The following is a 24696-nucleotide window of genomic DNA, read 5'->3' on the forward strand; positions in this document are numbered from 1 at the left end:
TTATGCAGACGTCGAGATACGCCGTTAATATCCGTGCTCATAAATCGAAGGTAAATCAACCCGAAACCTGGCAAACCTGTTTTAATCGCGCGTGCGTGCATGTCTGTTGTTTTGAGTTTTTATGTCGCTGTTTAAATGATTAAAGAAGAACTATATGGCATAATTATTGTTCAAACCGTCGCTATGTATATTAATCCTTCTTCCCGTTATGTTCTTTTCTACTTTACATCTTACATCCGTATAGTTTGGGTCTCCTTAAATTTTTAATAAACGTAGCGACCATAAAATGCTAATAATGTTGCTGTAATAATATCGTTTTCATGCCGTTCAGAATTACGCTATATAAACCCCTAATTTCTACTGTACTTTCACGGCATTACTGGTACACTTACGTGCGTTATATATATATTACTCGAGCTAAGAACTGAGACAAAAATGGAAAATAAAATAAGATTAAAAAAGTGAGGGACATAGCGTGTGTATCTCGTCTTAAAGAAACAAATTCTCGTTTGCACGAGGTGCAAAGTGTAACGGGTCAATTATCGTGTTTACACGCGCGGGGGGGGGGGGGGGGATAACAGTAACCGGCGATTTCTCGGGAGTACAAATACCGGTAACTTAGTTAAGGCTGCGCTCGCGTTCAAATCTAGAGCGGAGACGACTGAACGGTGAGAAAGGGAAGGAGGAGGAGGGGAGGGGGGGGGAGGTAGGTAGGAGAACACCGAGATACAGAAGGAGGAGAGAGGAACAACAGCTCGCGGAGGAGAGGAAGAGAGATCCGCGATGATTCCACGCGCGTGTGTGTGTGTGTGTGCACGCGTGTATATACGTGAACACCGGCATGTACGTATAATGATCGGTGGCGAGAGGGACAGCCGGCGGCGAGGGGGCGGGAGGGGGGGGGGGGCGAATGGGTGAACGGGTGAATGGCCTGCCGCGTCCTTGCGAGCCACCTGACCACACCGGCCGTGCCGCCACCACTCGGCCTCTCCAGCATCCTTCCAGCAGCTCGGAGAGACTCACCTTCCAACCGGCAAACCGCTCGTCCACTGAACTACCTGACCGATCGCATATATTCGCGGCTCTTCCGCGCCGATTCCCGTGAATACTTGGATCATTTCTTCGGCATGCCGTTCGGAAACGCTAGCAGTTTAAAACGTCGTTTATGTCTTTATCTCGTATGCTCTCTTATTTCCAGAAAATACCCACGCGTTGTTAGCATATCTTACACATTGCCGCGGTATCTTACCTTTTTGGTGAGCTGTCTGTTTCAATATAACTTGTTTACTCGTTATGCATAATATGTATAATACAATACGTGCTCTTGTATCATGCGATATCTATCGATCATTCAGCGTGCATTCATTCGCATACATTGATTGTTTTGCCGGGGCCTTCCCGTTCTCTACTAAGTCGCTATTTATAAAACGCATTATTCTGTCTATCTTTGCGACTGATCTGTGACGCTGAGCGATTTCTACATCTTACTTTACTACGCACTATATCTAATCCAGTATTAAGTTTCCTGCTTATCTCAATTACCGGTTTTAATTACTCTATAGTTTATTACTACTGTAGATATTGCTGCATGTACTTGTATGGATGTGACCACTTTATAACAATACGACGTGAGCGGTGCACTTAACTTACGAATGTAATTTCCTTTTTTACACACGTTACGTAATGTAAATCCATATCGTAATATTCTGTTCTTTCCATATAATGGAAATAACATCAATCCTGAAATATCGCATTGGTATACTAAAATCATGCTAAATAATTTCTATTACAAACTATGGCGACTCGAATCGCCATTGACAAATATATGGTCGTGAAACGAAAGCGAGATCGGTACTTTCGATCGCGATATGTGCATTTGACGCTTCATAACGACCGCGCGCTCATAAAGAGACGATCCACGGTGTACCACTGCCGATGATTTGTTGCGCGTTCCTGGCACGGCGAGAAATAAACTGGAACGCGCTCGGCATTTATACTAGCGAGCACGACGTCCCCCTGGCATCACATCGAACTCATTATTACTAGAGAGATGCTCCCATCACAAATTTCCGTGCCGTTCGTCTCTCTATCCATTTGCGCGTAATCCAAGCTGATTTTATGTACTCTCTCGAAGCGTTTCGTATACGCTGTTGGCTCCAATCTTCTCACCCTTGGGCTAACGCTCTAATACCACTTTCTTACCGGGTCGAAAGTGGCTATTTAGCGTCTTTATGGCTTCTCACTGTCTAGAAACCGTAGTGCGCCTGCGGCTATATCGCTTCACGCTCGCGAATTTATCAACGGCCGTATTAGCGCTGCACGATCACCTATATCCACGTGTATTCTCATTTGCTAATTATTGTACGTGTTTTTCCATTTACTTAATCTTTTTGTATAATTCGATGCTCATGCAATTCATTTCTTTGACACGGTAAAAAAAAAAAATAGAAAGGAAAGTGTTTGATGAAAGGTGGGAAAAATCGAGTGATATTACTATTGTATTGTATTTACGTAATTCTGTGATTGCAAAACATTATTGCAGTTTGTTTAAATTTGGAAGAAAATTAATTCACGTTACGATTTAGCATCGTCACGATCGCGCAGACATCGTTTTTACTTCACGGATGGTTGAAACTCGACTGAACGATTACATGCTTCACGGTGGTATCCTGTCGAAGCATGTAACCAGTATTGGCTCGACAGAGACCGTAGGTTACGGAAAGATCCTCGGGGCTAATGATCCATCACCTCCTGATTCTAAAGTCCGAAGTGGCTACTTAACGACTTTACGGCTGCTTGCTACCCAGGAACGCCCACGTGCCACAGGTAAACCTAGCCGACGCGCCTGCGAATTGATCAACCGGTCTATTAATAGAGCGGGGCGCTACCTGCGATCTTCCGGAACGATATGATCCTACCAGTTTTCGAGAAAGGAGTGCCTAAAAGACAACGACTTCCGTTCGCTATAGATCGAATGATGAAATGATTTTATTTTTATCGAACTTTTATGCGCAGAATATAATTTTATATTCGTTTCGAAAATTTTTATTTCGATGCAAGAATCTGCTTTTTAAATGAGACGTAATATGAATAATTTTATTCTCTTAATTACAATATATATTCGATATAACTGAATAAAAGATTGTACTATAATTAGTAGGTTTCGAGACATTAATTGTGTAAATCCACTTAAATGTTTTAATCGATTGATTAATGAAAGATTTGACACCGATTTGTTTCACATATAATATAAAAAGAATTAAAGCGATATTTCACTAAAAAGTACAAATCGCTGTTCATAAATCATTATTTCAACTATTTTATTATAATTACACAATATAGCTAATGAAATACCATCGAGTGTTTATCAGTTGCTTAAATGATTATACGTGGTTATAAATTACAAAAAAGCAAAAAAAGAATTTAGTGGACACTTATATTTTCTCAAGACGATTCATTTAACATCGTCGGATTCCATGCGGCGGTAGGAATGTCGGCGTTTCAAGTCGAAAACGTTAAACCATAGAAAGTACATAAGACAGAGGAAGGGAGGAAAGAGAGAGAGGCGGGGGAGGGGGGGCAGCAAAATGGAGAAGAAAAAGACAATGACATAGTACCTACCTTCGTAGGAATCTCGTGTCATCTACCAAGTTCTTCTCTCCTCCTACTTCTGAATCATCGTGCTTTGTCTTCTCTTAGGATCTTTTGTATCCATGGGTAACTAACCGCAAATTGCCCATCTTTCAACTCGAATACGAAACGAATTCTAGATACCTATTTAACAAATTTTATTCTTTTTATTTCTTTTTTCATTGTTTGAATAGAGGCTATCGTAATGACTTCGATATATTCATATTTAAAATTATTTTATATTTTTTTAAAATTTTGTATAGTATCGTGGTTGTTTAACTATTCAATATTATTATGAAAATACAAATTGTTGGCAATTTCAAAATAGGTATTGCAATGAGTTTTACGATCGTTTATTTTTAATTTCTAATTCCCTTCTCGTAATGGATGGTTCAAGATCGAAATCAAGAGGAAATCGATTATCGCTAAATTCTATTTAATTTTCTCTTGCTCTGAATCATGAACTTTATTTACATTTATTCTGTTATATAGTTTTTGTGCAAATGGATGGATGGTTAATAGCTCTATCTTATCATGTCCTCTCTATTAACTTAAGTGACATAAGAATATACGCCTTATGCATTGTTATCTCTTGTTATCATTTAACTATGCGCTTTTAACATTTATTTTTTTCTTATTTTCTTCGAACCGTATCGATCCAATTAAATTACGTAGTAACATTAAGTCGGAATTTGTTGATTTACGGCTAATAAATAATGCATATTATATCTTATATCGAGTCTTATAATTACTGTCAAATATATGCAATCCGATAAAAACCGTATCAACAGTGTAAATGGATAGATTCTTGAAATTATTTTTGAACGAATATTCTAATATGCTAAAAAATGTCGAGAATATAATAGTTTTTGCAACTTAAACATTTAAACTTGGTGAATTGCTTAAAGTTTGCGCGTTTAGGCAGTTTGTGTTGTAATCGTTGTAGTACTATATTTGAACGCGCGAATTTTAAGCGATAGGATTCACTATTTATTTTAAATGCTTATAATTCAAAAATTATTATAGCTCCGATTTTGGTATTAGGATTTTTGTTTTCTCAGCAATCTATTCTTAAGAATTATTACGGTATCTACTGGACAGTCTATATATTTAATGTATATTGAAAATCGTATAATCAATACAATAATTATTGTATGATTTACATAGAAAGTACGTGATGCAAATGATGAGAAGACTTTGATGCGGAGTTCAGTTTTACAATGATCGTCAAATTTTTTATACTATTGTCACTGTTCTTTAACATTAGTATTTTGTATGATCGAGTCAGAAACCCTTTAACAGAATTAAAGAATCAGTTGTGATAACTCGCGCGAATGATGTTGATGATACAGATAATATGTGAGAACATATTAGACAAATATAATTCTAAATGCGTTACACGGAATCTTTATCAAAGGTTAAACGTTGCGGAATGACGTTTCGCATTATTCGTCAAACTGACCAAGATTCTTTCTTGTCTGCAGGACGGTGCGCTTCCTGATGTTCGCCGTAATTGTACGACGGTGGACGGGGTCGATACGGCCGTAAACCCGATCAGCTGGAAGGAGATTCGAAGTCGGTAAGTCCAACGGCACCTGCTTATTGTGCTTATTCATTGGGGATGCCGGCTATTCGCCGTGTACAATGTGACTTAATGGAACCCATAAAGACCTTTAACATTACTATGAAATCTATCGCTGTAGTCTGACTACAGACCCAATACGACTTATCGGCGATGCTTTCCTTAGTGATACATCTCCGTATAGCGTGTTCGCGAGTTCAACACGTATCTATTATATCGAGTCGTTGCGCCTGCATATAGCTGTACAAGCGTATTTCAATTGAAATCATGTTAACGCGTAGTCATACATATAATAGCTCTTTTCGACGTTGGAAATTCACATTTCCCGTTACAACTGTCAAATGGATCTGAAAATATTTTTTAGTTTTTTCATATTTGTCCTCCCAGTTTTTATCTAGCAGAAGAAAACATTGATATCTGTGAATTGAAGTGTTAAGTCATTTTCGTTTTATGAAAGGAAGTACGGCGGAGAACCTGTGATATCTCTCTTCTGTACTGCAGCGATACGCTATCAAAATAATTTATATTTCGATCGTACAACTCAAGATTGGCTTTTACGGGCGTTCGATTGCCTCGCCTGAATCGCGTTCGCTTAACAATACGAATAAGTTATTCAAACTGGCCAGCATGAAAAATAGAATTTGCTTAGAGTCTCGCACGTGGCAGCATAAACGACAGGGGAGAAAAAGCTCGCCACATACTTGACTCGATGTTCGAACTAAGTATTCACACACAGGCACGCGCGGACAATTACGAACGGTGAAACACGGTTTTACAATAAGTCAATTCGTTTTCAAGCTGCGTAAGAACGGCCTAACGAAAAAAGACCCGGGTTGGATGTAGTTATTGCGGCTGTATACGTGAACAGGTCGATCCGGTCGAGTGAGATCAAAAGAGGGACGAAGAATGAAAGATGGAAGGAGAGGAATGGACGAGAGAGAGAGAGAGAGAGAGAGAAGGGGGGAAGAAGTTTTCATGATGGGAACAAGAAGAGGAGGAGGGGGGGAGGGACATAGAAATGAAGTACGTATATTATATGACGGGTATCGGAGCGGTGATAAATACGTGAAAAAGAGGAAGAGAGCAACGAAAGGCACGAAGAGCGAGAAAAGGAAAGAGACAGAGTGGAAGATGTCGTACAATAATCGGACGCGCTCGCAGCGCAGTGTTTGCAAAAGAGCGATATCTAATCGGCGAAATACTCGTCGAAAAGTAAACCCAAGAACAGGGTGGAGCACAGGCACGCACATATCGTTTATCTTCGTTGTTTACGAACGGTTTCGTCCGTTGGTCTCTCGCTCGCTCGTGAACGGGTTATGCGCGCCAGAGTGCCTCTCTTGGCGGCAATACCTGCCGCGCGCGGTGTACAGCACGCCCCGTTCGGTGTGGACCCGTTCGGTGGTATCTATATACGCACACGTACGCATCCTTGGCGTGCACGTGTATATACGGGCAATGGTGCACGCGAGCGCACGTACGCTCACTCGCGCAATTCGCGCCGGCGAACACGTATTGCCGTATATACCACCACCGAGTATTGTATAATGCAGCCATTGATAGCCGTCCTCTCTTTCACGCACGCGATCTGTTGCAGTCGCTGCAACCCGTGTCCGGTGACAGCCTCCAGTGTCCAGTCTCCCTCCCGGTGAGTGTCCACAAGATTTATTTTCCCAGGCGATATACGGGGTGTCGTCGCGAAAACCGGACGCGCGCTCCCAACCTGCGAGAAATCCGGCGCGCGACACGCCGAATTCGGATATGATTGCGAGAATAATGATTGTCGGGCGTTTTCAGGATGGCGGTCTAAGCAGAAGTACTATTTGGTGAGATGTGACTTTGTGGATTGAGTATTTCTCGTTTTCGTTGCGCGCGTTCAGAACATTCTCAAGTTCTCGTCTGTATCGTCGAGAGATGGAACCGATTGGGTATGTTAAAATTATACTATCGTTTCATTATGTGTTCGCTATGCTAACGAAACAAACCGCAAGGTTTATTCGATAATTGTCATTTTTATTAATGGAATCTTTTTCATTTATGAGACCTCCAATTAATTAACGAATTGAACTTAAAGAAAAGTAAATAACATAAATTAATTACTGCCAAATTTTGTATATTATATCTAATTATAATTTTTTTTTGCGCTCTAAAATACCCTCCTCGAAATCTCACAGTTGAGAAATCTATTACAAAGAATCCATTAATAATAACAGTAATAACGGTCGGACATTCTATGCATCACGCAACATATTACGGGCACCGAACTTTTACTTTACAATCTTCCACGCCAGTGGCAATCTCTGTTGATATTATATACAAAGCGGAAGCGAGCTACCGCGAGCTTACGTAACCATTCAAGTTCCGTCGTCGCTCGCGTAAGATCGACTCGAGACAAGAAGTGTGGCGAGAGCAAACCTTCTTCCCGGCCGCGCTCACGACTTTCGCCATTAATCGCGTATGTCGGGAGTATCGTCGTTATTTTCTCGATCGCGATCTCGCTGTTCCCCTCTCCCGCCTTACTTTCCAGGCGCTGTCTTTCTCGGGGACCCCACGATACTTAACGAGCAGATCACTTTCAGTTGCGGTGTGCACAGCCACGATCAATTTACAAGCGTAGCGAATCGCCACGGGGCCGTGCGAGTCGCGGAAGATTGCGATCGGCAGCCGCTTCGGCGAGAGGAAACCTTCCATCGATCTCTCGTAGGTGGTGAACGAGTTACGATTTGCACGCCGTTAAAGAAATGCTGAAAACGACGGGAAACGATCGGGACACCCGTTGAGTCGTCGATCGCTCCGCCACTCACGAACGCGCGAAATTGCGTAAACGGAATTGAATTACCGTCCATTGCGAGAACGGGAAATTCGCGGGCACGGTTCGATTTATTGAACGATTGCTGATGGATACCTGCCGAATGGCTGTCATTTTGCAGACAACTAAAAAAATTGTCGACGGTCCTCGTTCCATCGCACGCGGAAGACGATTCATGCCTGTTTTTTTTTTTTTTTTTTCAATGGGGATGAACTTTAATCTCGGTTCATCCATCTTTTTTTAATTCTTATGCCCGTTTCTACTAATGTAGTTAAACTTTAATTTTGGTTCAACTAACTCTTTATCTCTTTCTAGTTCTAAGAATCAGAAAAAGATGAAGACCAAGTTGAGATAAAAGTTAATCTTATATATTGGTAGAAACGAGCATTAGAAAATGATGAAGAGTCAGTTGAGAACCAAGATTAAATTTAAATTTCATTGATACAAAAGGGGCATTAATTTTACTTATCTATGTTGATTGTATGACATCGTTAAGAGAAATATCTGGATTTTGTATTATTTAGAAAATTTAGAGACGTTATAATATCGATAATATTTCCATTTTCCTAAATCTTGACAATTTTTGGCATAATGATGTAATGCGAATTCACGTAATGAGATTTCTCGAACATTGGTTTCCGTTCCCGAATACGGATGTCGCGTTTGACGTGATATTGACATGCCGCTACCAATAGCAAAACGCTAAGTAAATAGCTACGAGTACGCCGGTATCGTCGTTCCATCTCGCACTTGTCAATAAACCTGTAGTATCAGCGTATCTTCCAAGGCAACGATAAAATGTTACACGGTTTTAGTTCGAGAGATTTTCGACGATGGGAAAGAGAGCCGGTTAATCTTATCACTCCTTTGTGCACAATGATGATTCGCGATTGCGCACGTCGCGACGTTCTTCGAAGTAAATCCCGAAGCTTCCGCTAAATTTTGTTTCTCCGAAGAAAGCGAAAAAAACAGGTTCAGACGCGAATGTTAAATTGGGAGCGATCCGAGCGCGACAGCATCACGAAGAAGTCATCTCTTGATATGCTCGTAAAGCATAACAAAAAATGATATCTTCTTTGGCACTTGTTAGTCATAATTCTCTTCCTCCAAGGGATTATTAAAGTCACTTTGCGTGATAAAATGAAAAATCAAAGGAGAAAGAAAAGCAGATGCATAGAATCCGTCTATCTTATCTTTAGAGAAAAAAGAAACTATGGAGAGGAACGCGACAAAATATGCGACGGTATACTTTTGCGAAATACGGAGCCTAGAAGACCAAAATGGAATGACGCGCGATTTTCATCACATTTTTATTTTTTCGAGTGCAAAAAAAGTATCGTGTCACCTTCGCGTTCGGAGACACGAATATCAGTCGTCATCGCGTATTATTATTCGATAATTCAAATTTTTGGCAACGACAAATGCTTTAAGAATATCACACCTCGATGACACACGACACAATCTTGTGCGTTTGAAAATCTCGATTGCCTGCAGACAGCGAGCCAGAATAACAAAAGCGAATTGAAAATATGCAAAGAATGCATTAAGAGTATATACTGTGGATAAAGCTACACAGAGGCAAGCGAGCCGACTTGCGGAGAAGAAAGAAAGAAAGAAAGAAAAAGAAGTTAAAACGCGCGCTTTTGTCGGTACGTCATTACGACATCCGGTCACCGTATGGTCGTTAAAGTGACACAAATGGTGTTTCAAAAATATCAAGCAAAATATAAATCCGAGTAGAAATAACATCGCGTCACGCTGTCGTTGCGATGTTTGCGATATCTTTTTGTACTCATTATACTCGATAATTTATTCCTTTAAAGAATCGTGTTATCGCACGTAAAAATATTATTCTCAGTTAAATGAAGGAAATATGTAAATCGTATGAAATGGCATGTTTCATAATATCCATAGTTATTCCGAAATTTACATAACATTTATTTATATTTATAGTTTTTGTCGAAACAATTTCAAACGCGCGTATCTGTTCGGGTATAATGAAAGAAAGACTAGCATCGAATAGTATCAGGTTGTTTAGAATACATCGCCCAAGGATTAACATACTCTCGCGAGATTATGCAGATCCTGGGAAGCTTGTCTATTTAATTCTCGATTTATGCGAAACTCGCCGACCATTCAGTGTGTGATCCATAGTGACCGTTGTGTCGACTTTTAATCGGAGCCTGTGTGCGTGGAACAGCCGATCGTGAATCTGCTGTTGATGCCGAGAGAGAGCCGGCCTCCTTGACAAAAAAAAGTAGGCAAGCATAATCGTAAAGTGCGAATGTTATTCTCTGGGCGATGAGCGAGGCCGCGAAAGAAAGAGCGAAGGGGCAGTATTTTTTCGGCGCGTATAATGGAACGCCATGGAGAATAAAAATTCCACATCGTAGTCGCGACAGGGATCTCGATTCGGCTTGATTCAGCTCAAAGCTCGAGACTGACGTTCGAACCAAAGGATTATGGTGATTCACACAAAACTGCAATTACAATATTACATATTAGTGAAAAATTTTCTTGTTACCAATCTCAAATTGAATGCAAGAATTTATTTTACGCCATCGCTATAAAAGGTCGATCGAGCAATATTTCCCATTTTCCCGCTTCAGCATTTTACGTCGGAATCCTTTCATCGTTCTTTCGTTGAACTTGTCAATAAATTCAAAGGAAAACTAAAGATCGGCGCACCCCTCGACCAGTATTCGAGTGTGGCGCCGAATTCCATCGAGCACGTCAATTGCGAATGATCGATGAACTAAAGACGAAACAGGGACGAGTTCGGTCGGCCGAATTGCACAAGCAGATTATACGTTTTCCTTCGTAATAAAACACGGGAGGTCTCAAAGGGAAAATAATGTCTCCCTGATTACTCGCCTCGATTCAACCCGCTACTCTCCTCTCCCTTCCCGACGCCTCTTTCGCGCTGTTTCTCTTTGCAGGGATATAACTTCCAGGTCCTTTCTGCGTGGGACTTTGTTGAAATGGGGATTAAAACGATGTTTGCGCGAAAGCCAAAAGCATTACCGACTTTATCTTTCGAATTGCACCGTATTACTTTTCCTTTTATCTTCCGGCGCTTCTGTGATATTTGTTTCCTTAATTTCAGTCGGAAAAGGAAGGTATCTTGTGCTCTATAAGATTACATTTGTAAGAATTAAAATACAGAGTCAGCTTTTCCGTGAATGTGTAGCACGAGGCAAATTACGTAAAACGAAATTATTTTTTTAATTTAGAGAAACATTTATAATAATTGGATTATAAGGTACGTTTTTTATAAAATAATTTTGTATCTTGTGTTACGTAATTTGTAATCATCGAACATAATTATATCACAGCTCTAATCGAGATAACTCATTAAAAACTTGATTTCACGTAATGGCCAGTTTTTTCTGCGAAAAATGTCTTTTTATGTTTTATTATTTATGTATGATGACGACAATATTATAATTATTTTAGGTTTAATAATGACTCGAACGTTGGCCTGTCGTTTGGTGGTTATGAACCGGTTGGATAACTATACAAACCACTTTTTAAAACATTACAAAAAAGAAATTGCTATTCGTAGAATTTCATATATCAACTCTATCAAGCGTAAATAATCACGTTTATAGATGGGGGTTTCTAAAATTTTTTAAATAGGTCTCTTTCCTTTTTGATTTTCTGTAATACAAACATATTTTACTTGAACCATAAAATTATTCGTACTGATTATAATATATGATTGTAAAAGAAGTAGATGATATAAAATCTATACCCGTCAGCATATTACTAAAATGGCAATAAGTAGAAATGTATTATGTTTTATCTTTAAATTGAAAATGGCATTTCTCTCAACGTATATGCTGTTTGATAAATATTGCTAAGAGAGATTGCTGACAGACACTGCTAATAATTTACTAGTAACGTATTAATTATAATGATTATTAATTATTTATAAAAGATAATATATGCAACATATAATTCTTTTGTTCGATCTTCTTTGCCCATCTATCATTTTTATAATTAATATATTAGATCCTAATTTATAGTTTATAAGGCGATCATATTTCGTAAGGTATATGCAATATTCACTGTGGAGCTTGATTCTCGCCAGTATGAAATATTCAGCGAACGAGCTGCAGAGACAAAACTGTCGGTCCCCAATTCGACAAGGTCCACGAGAGTAGATAAAAAAAGAAAAGACGCAAGCCCAAGAACCAAACGGTCGGTCGAGAGGCGCGGTGGATAGACGTCGCGGCGAAAGCTCGTCCATAATATATGAAGCCCGCGCGAACATAAAATTCTCCAATTGCAAAATTGATGCGGCTTATGTTACCCTCTCTCTCTCGGTGTCGCCGTATCTTCCTAGTCCATCCTGCAGCAGCATCGTCTGCGATGTCGATGCCACGGGTCTCGCGGGTCCCTTGCTCGTTTTACTGTAAAGCAACTCCTCATATTGTACAGGGACGCGTAATTCATTTTTTACCGGACTCGGCTCAATTATTTATAAATTGCTACTCCCTCGAGGAGGACGGGACTGGCTTGTCATCCCCACGATACGACACGACGCGTCGTAGCACTGCGTTTCCCTCTGATAACGGGCAGACGCGAAATAAAAGACAAAAAGGAAGCGCGAAACCTCGTATGATCGACCAGGAACTCGAAGCGACTGTGTAGAGATGTTGTTTGTGGTTTGACATAAAATTCTTACAATGTAATATAATAATAAAAAATTAAATTTCATAAATAGAGAGTAACTTTGAGAGAGAAATATATAAATGATTTCATAGATATTTAATTTCAATTGCAAAAATATTAGAAAATATATATCGACAACCTTTAAAAATATTAAAGAACACACACACATCTACAGCTTATTACATTTACGCGTACCTATCCATAAAATCTGTTTGATATTAACAATTCATAATTCTTAAATCAGTGTTAAATTTCCATCAAGATAAAAAGAGCTCTGCGTATAAGAACTCGTGAAGTATCAAGTGGATGATAGATCAATTATACGGGAAGGTCACGTATGACCTCGCGCAGCACGCGCTCACGATCACAGCTTCGTAATCCGCGATCTTAATGACGCACCGCTCTACATAAATTTACATGTAATTGTAGGCTTTTTCGCGAACCTGGCAATTTCAGGCTCAGGCTCATCAAGGCGCACATGACGCATTTGTTTAGCGGTAACACCCCCATAAAACAGGCTCTCAGCATTATTATGTGTTGAAGCTTAGTGATTAGAGAACTGTAAACTCAATCTCACCTGGTTACCTATTATACATAATCATTTATTATACATCCTCATTTATTATGCATACTTACTTAGTGTAAACACATATATAAATATTTCTTAAATAAACAGGAAAATTTCACGATTTAAAGGAAAATAAAATTGACATATTGGTTTTCTTGTTTTTAAATTTAAAATCTAAATCGCGATTGATAAGCTGTTCTTTTTTTAATATTAACTGTAGTTGCAATAATCTCTTTGTACAAATAAACAATTTTAAATTAAGAATTTCGCGATGTTGATAATGAAAAATAAGAAGACACATATCTCTCTTTTTTCTTATTAATTAATTATTAAGCTATTTTTTTCTCGTATATGTGTATTATTACCTAATTGTAATGATGGCAGAATCATAAAAAGAAAAGATTAGGAATTCTGAGTGATATAATTTTCGTGTCACAAATTTTTAATAATTTAATACATTGATACCAATATTTTAAATGCCTATATTGTTACAAGTATTATTACACATAGTTCACATGAAAATAAGTGGATTGGGTCTTATTATTCTCGTCATTGAACAACGTTCAAAGAGCATCGCAGTGGTTTGATACCCGGATCATTATTACAGGGACATCGTCTGCTTTGACTGCTCCCTAGAGACAACGGTCTCCCTTTCTACATCTCCATGTTTTATTTACCCTGGTTTTCTTCTCTTTTAACTTACGCGTGAATGCGATTTATTTACAAAATCGACTAAAAGAGCGAGTTTTTTTTAAGGGATTATATATTTTTTAATTTATCCCCTTTTTGCGTTTACCTTCCATTCGAGATTGTCTGAAACAATGTAACAAACTTATCGTCAGATTAGACATTCCAAGGATGTTTTTCGAATAACGAGCTTTACGAATACAGATATCAATGGAAAGAAAATCTTCTATGAGTAGTTTTTGCAACGAAGTTGTATTTACAAATAAATGGATAATTATTTATGAGTACGTATTGAGTTTGTTGCTATTTTAATCTTCCGGAGAGTTGACGATCTGTAGATTTACTCGATTATAAATTTCTTTATATTCAAAATGTTAGATAATTCAATTTTCTTTATTATGTTTTTTACGTTTTATCTGCAAATTTGGATTATTCTTATTAAAATAGAGATTAATTATTTTATTTTACATGAGTTGTATCATTTTGGTTTTTTAAAATTAATTAACATGATGGATCTTTCGGACCCAACATCAGTAATTTTGTTAGAGATTTTTGTGTCAGCTTCGGAAGATTAACTGCATTCGAGCCATATAGTGATAAATTGCAATCGACCGAGCATATAATTGTTAAACTATCAATTAATCAGTAAAAAACGTTTATCTCGCAATTACTAGCCACAAGTGTTGCGGCAACTGACACCGCATTCCTTGAACAGTGGCAAAACATGCTGATCTGTTTTCTATAAAGCCAAATTATGTATGCATCGATGCGTATATAATCTCATTTTTGTTAAATTATCCTATTGAAACTGTCGAGAAAGTATTAGTTCGCAATTGACATTGATACAATATCGTTTACAGATACATATCAAGTGTATAAATATTTACTGTATAAACAATGTAGATATAATGATATTGTGTTTTATGTATATTGAATAGAAATGATTGATGTGAGGAAAAAAAATATGCGCTATTGTCGATTCAAAGTTTTCGAACCAAATTGCTGCTAGGTATTAAAAATTATTTATTTGTGTAATTCCATTTATTTATAATTAAATTTAAAATTAAACGTAGAAAGATATTACCCTGTCAAAGGAAAAATGATTGCACATTTTTATTAACGAACTCATTAATAGAATCCAATAGCAGTGTAAAGATGTCCACCATATGGTATCTTGAATGCAGTTAATCTCGTAACGCGAGATTTTGTGGCGCGAATTTACGGCAAAATTTATTGTACGAAATGCGTAAAACATATAGTGCGAAATGTAACGTGTCATTAGAAAGCGCGAGGTTGTAGCTGCCGGGAGAAATCACGAGACGCCGCGCGCGCGACACAGCTCTTTCCTCGTGATTCGTTAAAAATGATCACGCGGACATATTCTGCGGAGAGCGATGAAGTCGGTCGGCGCGAGATTCGCCTTTATCCTCGCGCTCGCCGGACACAATGCTACACTCTCACGGGAACGCGCATCACGAGAGGAGGACAAGGAGGACACCGCGACGTTCACGCGCGCGATCGGAGGCTACCCTTCAAACAACCTTGATATTAACCAGTTGTGGAGGGCCCATTGTCGGCTCCGGACTATGGACATTGTGCTCTTTGAACGTCCCACAAAGAGCAACGGCTCGCACGCTCGGTGTGCGTGTGGTATTCAGTCAACGCGGCTATCTCTGGTCCCGGGGCCCCCGTGTGTACACGTATACGTGCACACATGCGCACTGAGTGCCGTTAGATTGCTGCTAAAAGCGCGATGCCCGCGAGGCATTATCCATTGTGAGCGCGGAGCATCTCGAAAACGTAACGTCGGTATCACGGCCGACCACCGGTGGCCGCATCCGAGAAAAACAGAAGAAGAGACGATTGTGATCAATTTATTGCTACTGATTTATAATGGCTGAAAATTGTTTCAGCTAAATCGAGGAAAATTAAATCAACATTTTTGTATAATTGATTTGGGATTTTATAAAATTACGAGCAGATATTGGTATAGAAAATACGACGAGAGTTGAACAAAATTTTATTTATTTATAATTTATCGTAGCTATAAACATTGATTTTTATTTGTTTAAACATGTTCCTCTAGTTATCTTAAAGTCACGCTTCAAAGAGCAGTTTTACGTATTATTTGCTTCTTCTGTTGCGCCGGAAAATTTTCAAGAGACACACACATATGCCTGCTCCTACACAAACCCTCACGTGCGCGGCACATCGAGCCGACAATCAGAAACATAGGTGCACCACTCTTCAAGGAACCACCCACCGTCGCTGAAGGAAGACGTCACAATAGGTCTGCCGTTTAAGGCGCGAAGGATTTCCAACGGCGGAGATTAATTGGTCGCGGAAGGTACGAGCGGTCTGAATTCGACGATACGGCGGAACGTCGGATCTCTTGCGTGTAATCACGCGCACACACACACACACACACACACACTCGTATTCGCCGAGGGAGACGAGACGGAAGAGAGGGGCTACATCGGTTGCGTACGGTCGCACGAAGCTCGTCTTAAGGCCCTAAGCTCCTTGTCGGAGGACGCGACCACGCATGCGTGCCAAGGACTAACGCACCGGCGACAGTACAATGCTGCAGCGGCGATGAATGTGAGCATTAAATGATTATAGTCAGGGATTTGTATGAACAAATGGATGACAATGGCGTGCGCGAATGGCCGGCGACGAACCGGCTCCTTGTTCCGCTCCTTCCTCTTTCGAGGTTCAATGAGAAGCTAATTGGAGGCTGCATCGTTGGCGTTGGCTGCAAGCAAGCACATCACGAGCACCAGTAGTAGCGCTCCTTGTATCTTATATGCATGCGCATTATTCTCTGCCGGCCGTCCGTGCCATTATGCAAATTGCGCTCATCGATAAACGCGCTCCTATTATTTTAATCTCTGTTGTTTAGCGTATATTGATGTAAGACGGATGCCGCACAGGTACTTGATACACAGGTACATCTCTTGTGCACTGTCATTGCATATGGTGCACATAAAGCCCGCTTCGTCATCCTGCACTTTCTTCCATTTGAAAATACCGCGGTGAATTTCGATGGAATTGCTCGTGACAGATAAGCGAAGTTATTATAATCTCGCGTATTATTTCACGTACTATCGCGAGGTATTACAAACACCACTCGTGTCTATCAATAGACAGCAGTACGCCACCACTTAATCCTTGCGTGTATGTGTGTGTGCTTCGCGTCGTGTAAATCATATCGGTTCCCATAAATCACGGACTAAAAGGGATCTCGAGAAATCGCCGAGCGCGATTGAAGAAGCTGGCCCACAATAAGGCGTGACGCATATCGGTGAACACTCTCCCAGCCAGATGTCTTCCAGAAGGTCTTTTTCGGCCGATAAACAAACCCACGCCGATATACGTCGAGCGACGCGACGCCATCGAGTTGCCAGCGTCAGATTCCTGCATGACGCGCTTCTCTTGTCCGCGCTTCCGCGAATCGCGAGCTGACCGATAACGACTTGGACCTGCGAGTGTAACAGAGGAAAGTTGGACCCCGGGCCGAAGAAAGAAACGTCGGAATCGGCAATGTTGGTGGACGCTCGGTCCAGCAGTCACCATCTATCATGCAGCTGTTGCTTCCATTGTGTTGTTAGTCTTACGTTACGCATCGCGACGAGAGAAGCCGATGAGAGAAACTCTCTCTCTCTCTCTCTCTCTCTCTCTCTCTCTCCCACCCCCCTCTCCTCTTTCCTCTTCCCTCTCCTCCGTGAACGAAGCAGTCAGCAGCCGGCGAACAGCGAGTGTGCAACATGTGTTTGTTCCGCGCCCTCCTTCCGTTTGCCTATGTGTCTCCAACTTCTCTAAATCTCTCCCTTTTTTCCGTTACGTTATAATGTTATTCTTCCGACCTAACTGGGGCTGAGAACGCGTGGCGAGGAACATAAGAGTCACACAAGTCAGACAATGGATTAGATTTGTTCTTTTTAACACTGCATTCTTTTTGATGTATATACAGTTAATATATCGTTTTCTTCATTTTCACAATTATCGCACCGTGCGTGTTCCCTCTTCCTCCAATTATAGTTAGCATAAGAGGATGTTACTATTTTTGTAACGTAATCAGTAGAACGTCTTCTATAAGATTAACTTCGTACCCACCGTTTGCGGAGATGGCTATATCATTAACATTCTCTCTCGTAAACAACGTCGATCGTAAGGAAACGATGTATTAATTTCACGTAATGGACTATCCGAGTATCAACCGATGCATTCTATATCAAGGAACTCGGGAGTAATTTATAAATGGTCATCTCTCGGAACCCCAAAGCCACGCGTGCGGCTCGGAGAGAAAGTGGCTACGGAAGGATAGGTAGGGCGGGTGGAAGGGCCCAGGGAGCGAAGGAGAGAATCGAGGGATACAGAGAGCGAGACGGTAAAGACCACGGAAGAGGAGGAGGGGGGCAGAGGGGGTGAGGAACTGGGACTATGAGATGGAGGGGGGAAAGAGAGTAAGTGAGTGGGTGAGGGAGAACTGAGACAGGCGGAAAGATAAGTCTTTGATGTCTAGCGGAGATATGATGATAATCATGATGAAGGCTTCCGCTTGCACGCTACAGCGAAATCAGCGCCTGCTACCTCCCCGCCGCGAGCCATCGTGCGCGCGCGCGTGGTTTCAAGCCAGGTATCTTGTGTTCTCGCAATCAATATAACGGACGTATCCCGAGACGTTGATATAGTCGCGGGTGACCTTACGTTAACGCGTTACGCCCAAACAGGATTCCAGATACGCACTGGGTCCTTGTTGCGCACAGGTGCGCGAACGAGTTCCGCTACGGCCGGCGCACACATCACTTTAATGCAACGATACCAGCGCGCGCAATGAGTGCCAATTAATGTTGGAACTCTTCATGCGTAATATTTAAAAATTATATGCCCGGTATTATGCGCACGTATATAAATAATACGTGACGTCGGGTTCACGATTAGTGGAGATACAATGTATGCAACAGAATGACATTATGACAGTTACTTAGAGGTTACGCATGAACGGCAAAATGACACGGTTTGAAAGCACGACTCGCCGATAATTCTTGTGCGTTTTAATTCCATGGTATTTCCTACTTCTCAGAATTCCCAATTTTTAGGAGAAATCTAAATTTGCATATCTAGATTGATGTGTACTAGAGGCTCTAACAGAACGCTCTCTGGCCATGAGTGATTTTGTTAAAATCATACGAGACAGAGAAAGGTTATATTCCTAGAATACTATATTTACCCTCTTTAATATTCATATTCTAGCAACATTACGTCTTATATAATGTCATAATACTTTTTCCCTGTACATACGTTATCTCTTTAATATATACTGTCTCACTTTATAGTCTTAATTAAAATACATTGAAGACGTATGGTATATTTGACAAGAACACTCTGTGTACCAATAAAATACAGCACAATGAGATGTGGCGGATGATGATCTTTTCCCTGAAATTTGGAAGAAAAACTGTGAAAGCGGCAGCACACGCTGGTCAACATACCACCGTATTCGTGTTGAGCCAAGGAGACACAACGGGAAGTACATATGTATAATAAAGACGATGACTCGCGTCGCGAGTATGCGCGTATACAAGAAGTGCGTCCTGCTTTCACGACAATCCAATGCGGGCGCGAGAAAGTAGTCGGTCCATCCGCCTTTATACATACCAATCGAATAGAAAGCCAGATAAGCTTTATAGTCGATCGAAATCGTAAAACGGCCAGACGGTGGAGTTTTAACGAGATGTACCGCATCGTGACGATCGCGAGCGCGAGAGACAGCTCTCGGGGCCCCGCTACGTGCGCGGTATACATACCGCTCCCGCTGATGATCGGCGGAATTGCAGCCCCTGAAATCGTTATTGCGACTCGTGAGAAGGAATCACCTTTTAAATGCGCGGATCCGCAAGTCGGATTCGCAACTAATAATAGACTTTATCTTGAGGAATTCCAACAATTTCGAATATCGCGTACTCCGTCTAGAAACGAGCGAAGCGGTTTTTCTGCTGTCCATCGTGCGGGATAAATCCCTCTATTTTATCAGCGAACGGTGGATTGTGAATCGGACACTTTCATCAAATCGGTGCCGCGTGTCCGGCCATTTGCATACGTATGGCCGATGCATATTCTCCGATTGAATATTGCTTGCTTTCTCGTGCGGGATTATTCGGTTTGCACGCGGTGGTTTCTCCGATATAAAGATTAGTATATGTATTTTAGATAGTATTATTCACGCAGCCGTGGCATTCGCGTAAAAAGGCTCGTGCATTGCGGGAATACGGCGGTTGTGTTTTTATGTATTTGTATATAAGAATATATGAAACTGGGTAAAAGAACTAGAAAGTATTTTAACTGGAATGTTTTCAATGAATTTAACACCATTGTTATACATCAAGATCAAATCTCGACCGTGTCGGCTCTTATTTATTCGATTTAATGATTTCTTTTTTATTATTAGTCTCATAAATCAACCCGTGTAAAACGCCAATTATCTCGCAATCTTCGAGATTACGTATCCATTGTACCAATATTGTGTGCATCTCGAAGCGAATTTTCTTCTGTCACATTGCATCGAGAAACGAATTTACTTTTAAAGCATCCGACATATTCACCGATGCACGTGACCGTGGTGGTTGCTCTCCGGAGGGTTTTACCCACGAAATTTTATACCGTAAACCAGAAGAACGACTCCAACAGGGATAGGCGCACGTGCGCTGGACATCGTTACTAAAACATTAGGCGACGCCGATAAATGGCCGCAATAATCCAGCGGTTCGACTCACCCGCCGATTGTAGAGTAAAAAGAGAGCGACGGAGACTCCTGCTGGCGACCCCACTCCATCGACGTAAATGATCGTCCTTCTTTCTTGGCCGCGTCTCTATACTCCACGGGCCGATAAATACAGGTTCGCCATAGGGCGCAGGCGAGGCATGGCCCACGAATTATAGGCGTTTTAAAAATATTGTTCCATCACTTATTCAGACGCCCGGCTAAGGTATCGCTTTCCAATAGTATCCTTCGATCACAATTTCCCACCGGCTGTATTATTGAAGCCTACCCCAAAACTCGAGTAGTCTAGGTGCTACGCGGCGGATCGTCTACTTTGTAGGAATAGCTCGAACGGATAAAAGGATGATGTACGATTATGGGATTCTCCGCGCGAAGCTGTTTTTCTATTTTCCAACATTTTAGCGTCGATCTTCATAAGTCGAGTGTCGTTGCAGCGTTTAAGTTAATAACACGAATTCATATGTTGTTTGTTATTGTAATTAATCATATTATTTAAAGAGTATTTATACATGATTTTTGACAGATTGAAATAGATGTTTTTTAAATTCGTAGTGACTGATGTGAGTAGATTTAATTATGGGTTTAAAGCGTCCATCGAAAACCGCATATCGATTATGTCTCTATATTTCGCGGTACGCGATTTGGTCCTTATTGCATCCGTGCTCATCGCGCTCGTGAATGTGCCACGGATTATCTGCTTGTAATCTGTTACGAAACTGAAAGTTTTGATGATTTCATCAGAACTTCAGGATCCCTTGAAATATCCAACAGTCATATATGTATCGTGAACGTGGGATTTTCAACGTCTGGAATTTCTAGATGGAAATTCCGTAAGAAAACGGTATCCGTTGTACATAAAGAGCATTCAACTCTTCTCTTTTATAAAATCTCATGATTAATAAAAATTTTATACCTCTAACAATGAACTATACTAACTTATGTGTTACTGAGTTACTCGAAAAAAATATAACGTGTGTGATTGAATGAAAAATCTCCTGACTTTATTATTATTTTTTATTTTACATGTAATATTAAATGTAGCAAGTAGATTTTACATAAGGTGATTAAATGAAAAATTTACTGATTTTATTACATTTTTTTATATATCAAACATATTCTATACATTTAGAAGAAAAAACATATATATTTGTCTATTTTGAATAAAATAATTTAATAATACTAAAAAAAGCAAAGAATTATCAAACATGATAAGTTATCGCTTAACGCATCTCGTAGAAAACATGGGAAATGCAAAACGTGAGGTCTACATTTACGGTCACAGAGACAGAAATTGCCGTATCATTATCCTACCATTATTGGCCTCACCGATACACCGATTACAGCCTGCATCCCTCCCGGTTGAGCCCGCCGCTTCTTTCCAGGCGTTAATGAGGACAGACAGTTGGCTGCAGGGTATTGCGCGCATACGTTAGTAGAAACCACCGATCAACAGGGAGCGATGCGATCAGCCGCAGATCGGTCGGCTGCATGCCGCGCGAGTAACGCTGCAAGCTGCAGTGGAGAGCGCAGGAGGACGCCTGCCGGCGCGGCGCGGAGCGGCTAAGAGCCGCGCGGTAGCGACGACGGGAATGGGAATGAGAGGCTCAAGAAGCGGCGCTTTCAATTATTCCCGCCGAACAATCCCGCCGCTTGTTTCCTTCCGCGATTACATCTACGAGTATTTATTCGCCTCCCCGTTTTCGTTCCACGCGCGCTGCTTCCATCGTTCCGCTGTATCTAATCCGCCCAACCCGCTCTCGCTCTTTCTAAAGTCTCGGCGATCTTCCCGTAAGAGCCGTGGAAAGAGCGTGTTTTGGTCGGTCGAGCTCGTTGAGCCGGTCGACGTGAAGTTTTCCGAACTACTTGCCGGAATGTCGTATCACTGCCTGTGCGTGACGAGTCGCAGATTGTCCGGAAAGATGCGTTTAATTTCAACCGTGTTTGTGCAGTTGACAAAGTTGTGTTCAAGACACAAAGTAGTAGGTGTAATTAACATCTTTTACTTAAAACATTTAAAAATAAAATTAGTTAATATTTATAATTTATGATACAAAATAATAGAGCGAGAGACAGGGAGGGAGAAAGAAGCTAGATACAAAATTATGCCATAATTAGATTCATTATGGAAAAAGCACATAATTTATATGTGCCATTATAATCCGGATTTACGTGAATTTGTTCCGATTAAGATAGTGATTTACATATGTTGGCTTTAGGTCTAACGCGTCTGACTAATAGCTTAATCGTTCTAATAATTTTGCTAATAAATAACGTCCGTCGTCTTATGTATTTCCACGCAGAAATAACGAGATCATTACGGACGATTTATGCGATTCGATAACAATATGACATGAGTTATAAGTATGTATCTCGTCACAGATAATACATCGAGAGACAATGAAAAATATTCGGCGCGTTGGAATAACAAGTAGGATCCTGTATTAGCTTGCAACAAAAACATCGAGAAATTGCGCGTCCCGCTTGGTAGTCATTACTCTTTAAAGCGAACCATTAAGGAATTGTTCTCCATTCTCCTGTCTGCCTCGCTCGTATCAAGAGCTGTTGGATCTGTGCTCGGAGATCCGAAACTCTGATTACGCACAAATTATTGAGAGTTAATTGTAATCTTAATTAAAGTCTATACAGCGTGTACTATGGTGAATACGCTTTTCCTAAGGGATAAATGAATGAAATTTTAACGTATATTCTAAGCCGTACTTATCGTCTTATTCGGGGAGGATCTTTCTTTTTATTATTTAATTTTATTATTTAATATTTACAACTTACACATAAAATTATTCTTCTTTATGGTAATTGAACGATTTGCAAAAGTAAATTTACAATTAAAGTTAGGTAATTATAGAAATATGTATTTTCCGTTTAATATATACGATTATAAGATTTACCTATTTACACAATTGTACAAAATACTAATTTTTTGCACGTAAAATCGCACAATTTTAAATATTTCCACTATATATTTTTACACATATTATTTATGCAACTTTACACACTTTTTTTACAGTGTGTGTAACAAATTTTTAACAAATTACATAATGTGCGTATTTCTGTGTTTATATATATATATATATATACACACACACACAATTATAATATCCCGAACAAAAAAACAGACGAGAGAACCGGAAATACGTGTTGTCAACTCTACCATCAACGCACAGCATCGCACAGTATCGTAGGGTGCAACGTTAAGCTCGAAGGTATAATCGAACAGCCACACACGGCTCAAATGCCCGTTATGTCTATCTATCCTTGAGTTTTCTTCGTAGGCACGTATGGCCCACACGTGTTTAAATTATTATTGTCTGAAATATGTGCGTGTATATATAGGTACAGAAAGCGGTCGGTCGAAACGCAGCTCGCGGCTTAGAATTCGTTACTTTCCTTTCTAGCGACCGTCCCAATCACGAGGATGCGTTAAACCGTGACAATAACGGTTGATGGCACGAATAACGTCATAAAATCACTCGTGCATTTAACAAGTAGTAACACATTCAATTATCTCGTCAAATGCAGTTGCGATTATGCATTACTGATAGCTTTATCTTTAATAAAATCGCTTCTCGCTCGGAACTTTGATGCCGAGGTGAGATACCACCAGAGGAGAAATTGCTTGGCGTTAAATGCAGCATGACACGGAATAATCTCTGTAAATCACCATAAACAGCAGTCGTAAAACTTCTATACGCTGGCTAAATTTATCCTTAGAAGGTAGTATACTATATAAGAGATTTGTTGTGCACTCTCGAATGATATATGCAGCGACGCATTAAGAAATGTCTCTCCGCGGTGGTGGAGTTCGACGGTGGGTAGTATGGCTTCTTCGAAACGATGGCCCTGACCTAGCTCAACCCGCTACTTACGCGGGTTTCTAATTTCGAGTCGGTCGCATCCTTTGCCGGAAATAGCGCACGTGTGTGCGTGTGGGGGGGGGGGGGCAC

The 24696-nt window shown here is 40.4% G+C and overlaps 1 protein-coding gene across 1 annotated transcript in view; it reads left to right on the forward strand.

Annotated features, from left to right (window-relative positions):
* Positions 1-2624: 2624 nt before the first annotated feature.
* Positions 2625-24696, forward strand: part of Sox102F (transcription factor Sox102F) — a 122375-nt gene continuing 100303 nt past the window's right edge. The window contains exons 1-3 of the mRNA XM_018542990.1: positions 2625-2826; positions 4657-4667; positions 5115-5209. Coding sequence (XP_018398492.1) covers positions 2625-2826; positions 4657-4667; positions 5115-5209 — 308 coding nt within the window. The remainder of the gene's footprint in view (positions 2827-4656; positions 4668-5114; positions 5210-24696) is intronic.

This window comes from Cyphomyrmex costatus, unplaced genomic scaffold, assembly GCF_001594065.2.
Source record: "Cyphomyrmex costatus isolate MS0001 unplaced genomic scaffold, Ccosl1.0 scaffold36, whole genome shotgun sequence".
Lineage (NCBI taxonomy): Eukaryota > Metazoa > Arthropoda > Insecta > Hymenoptera > Formicidae > Cyphomyrmex > Cyphomyrmex costatus.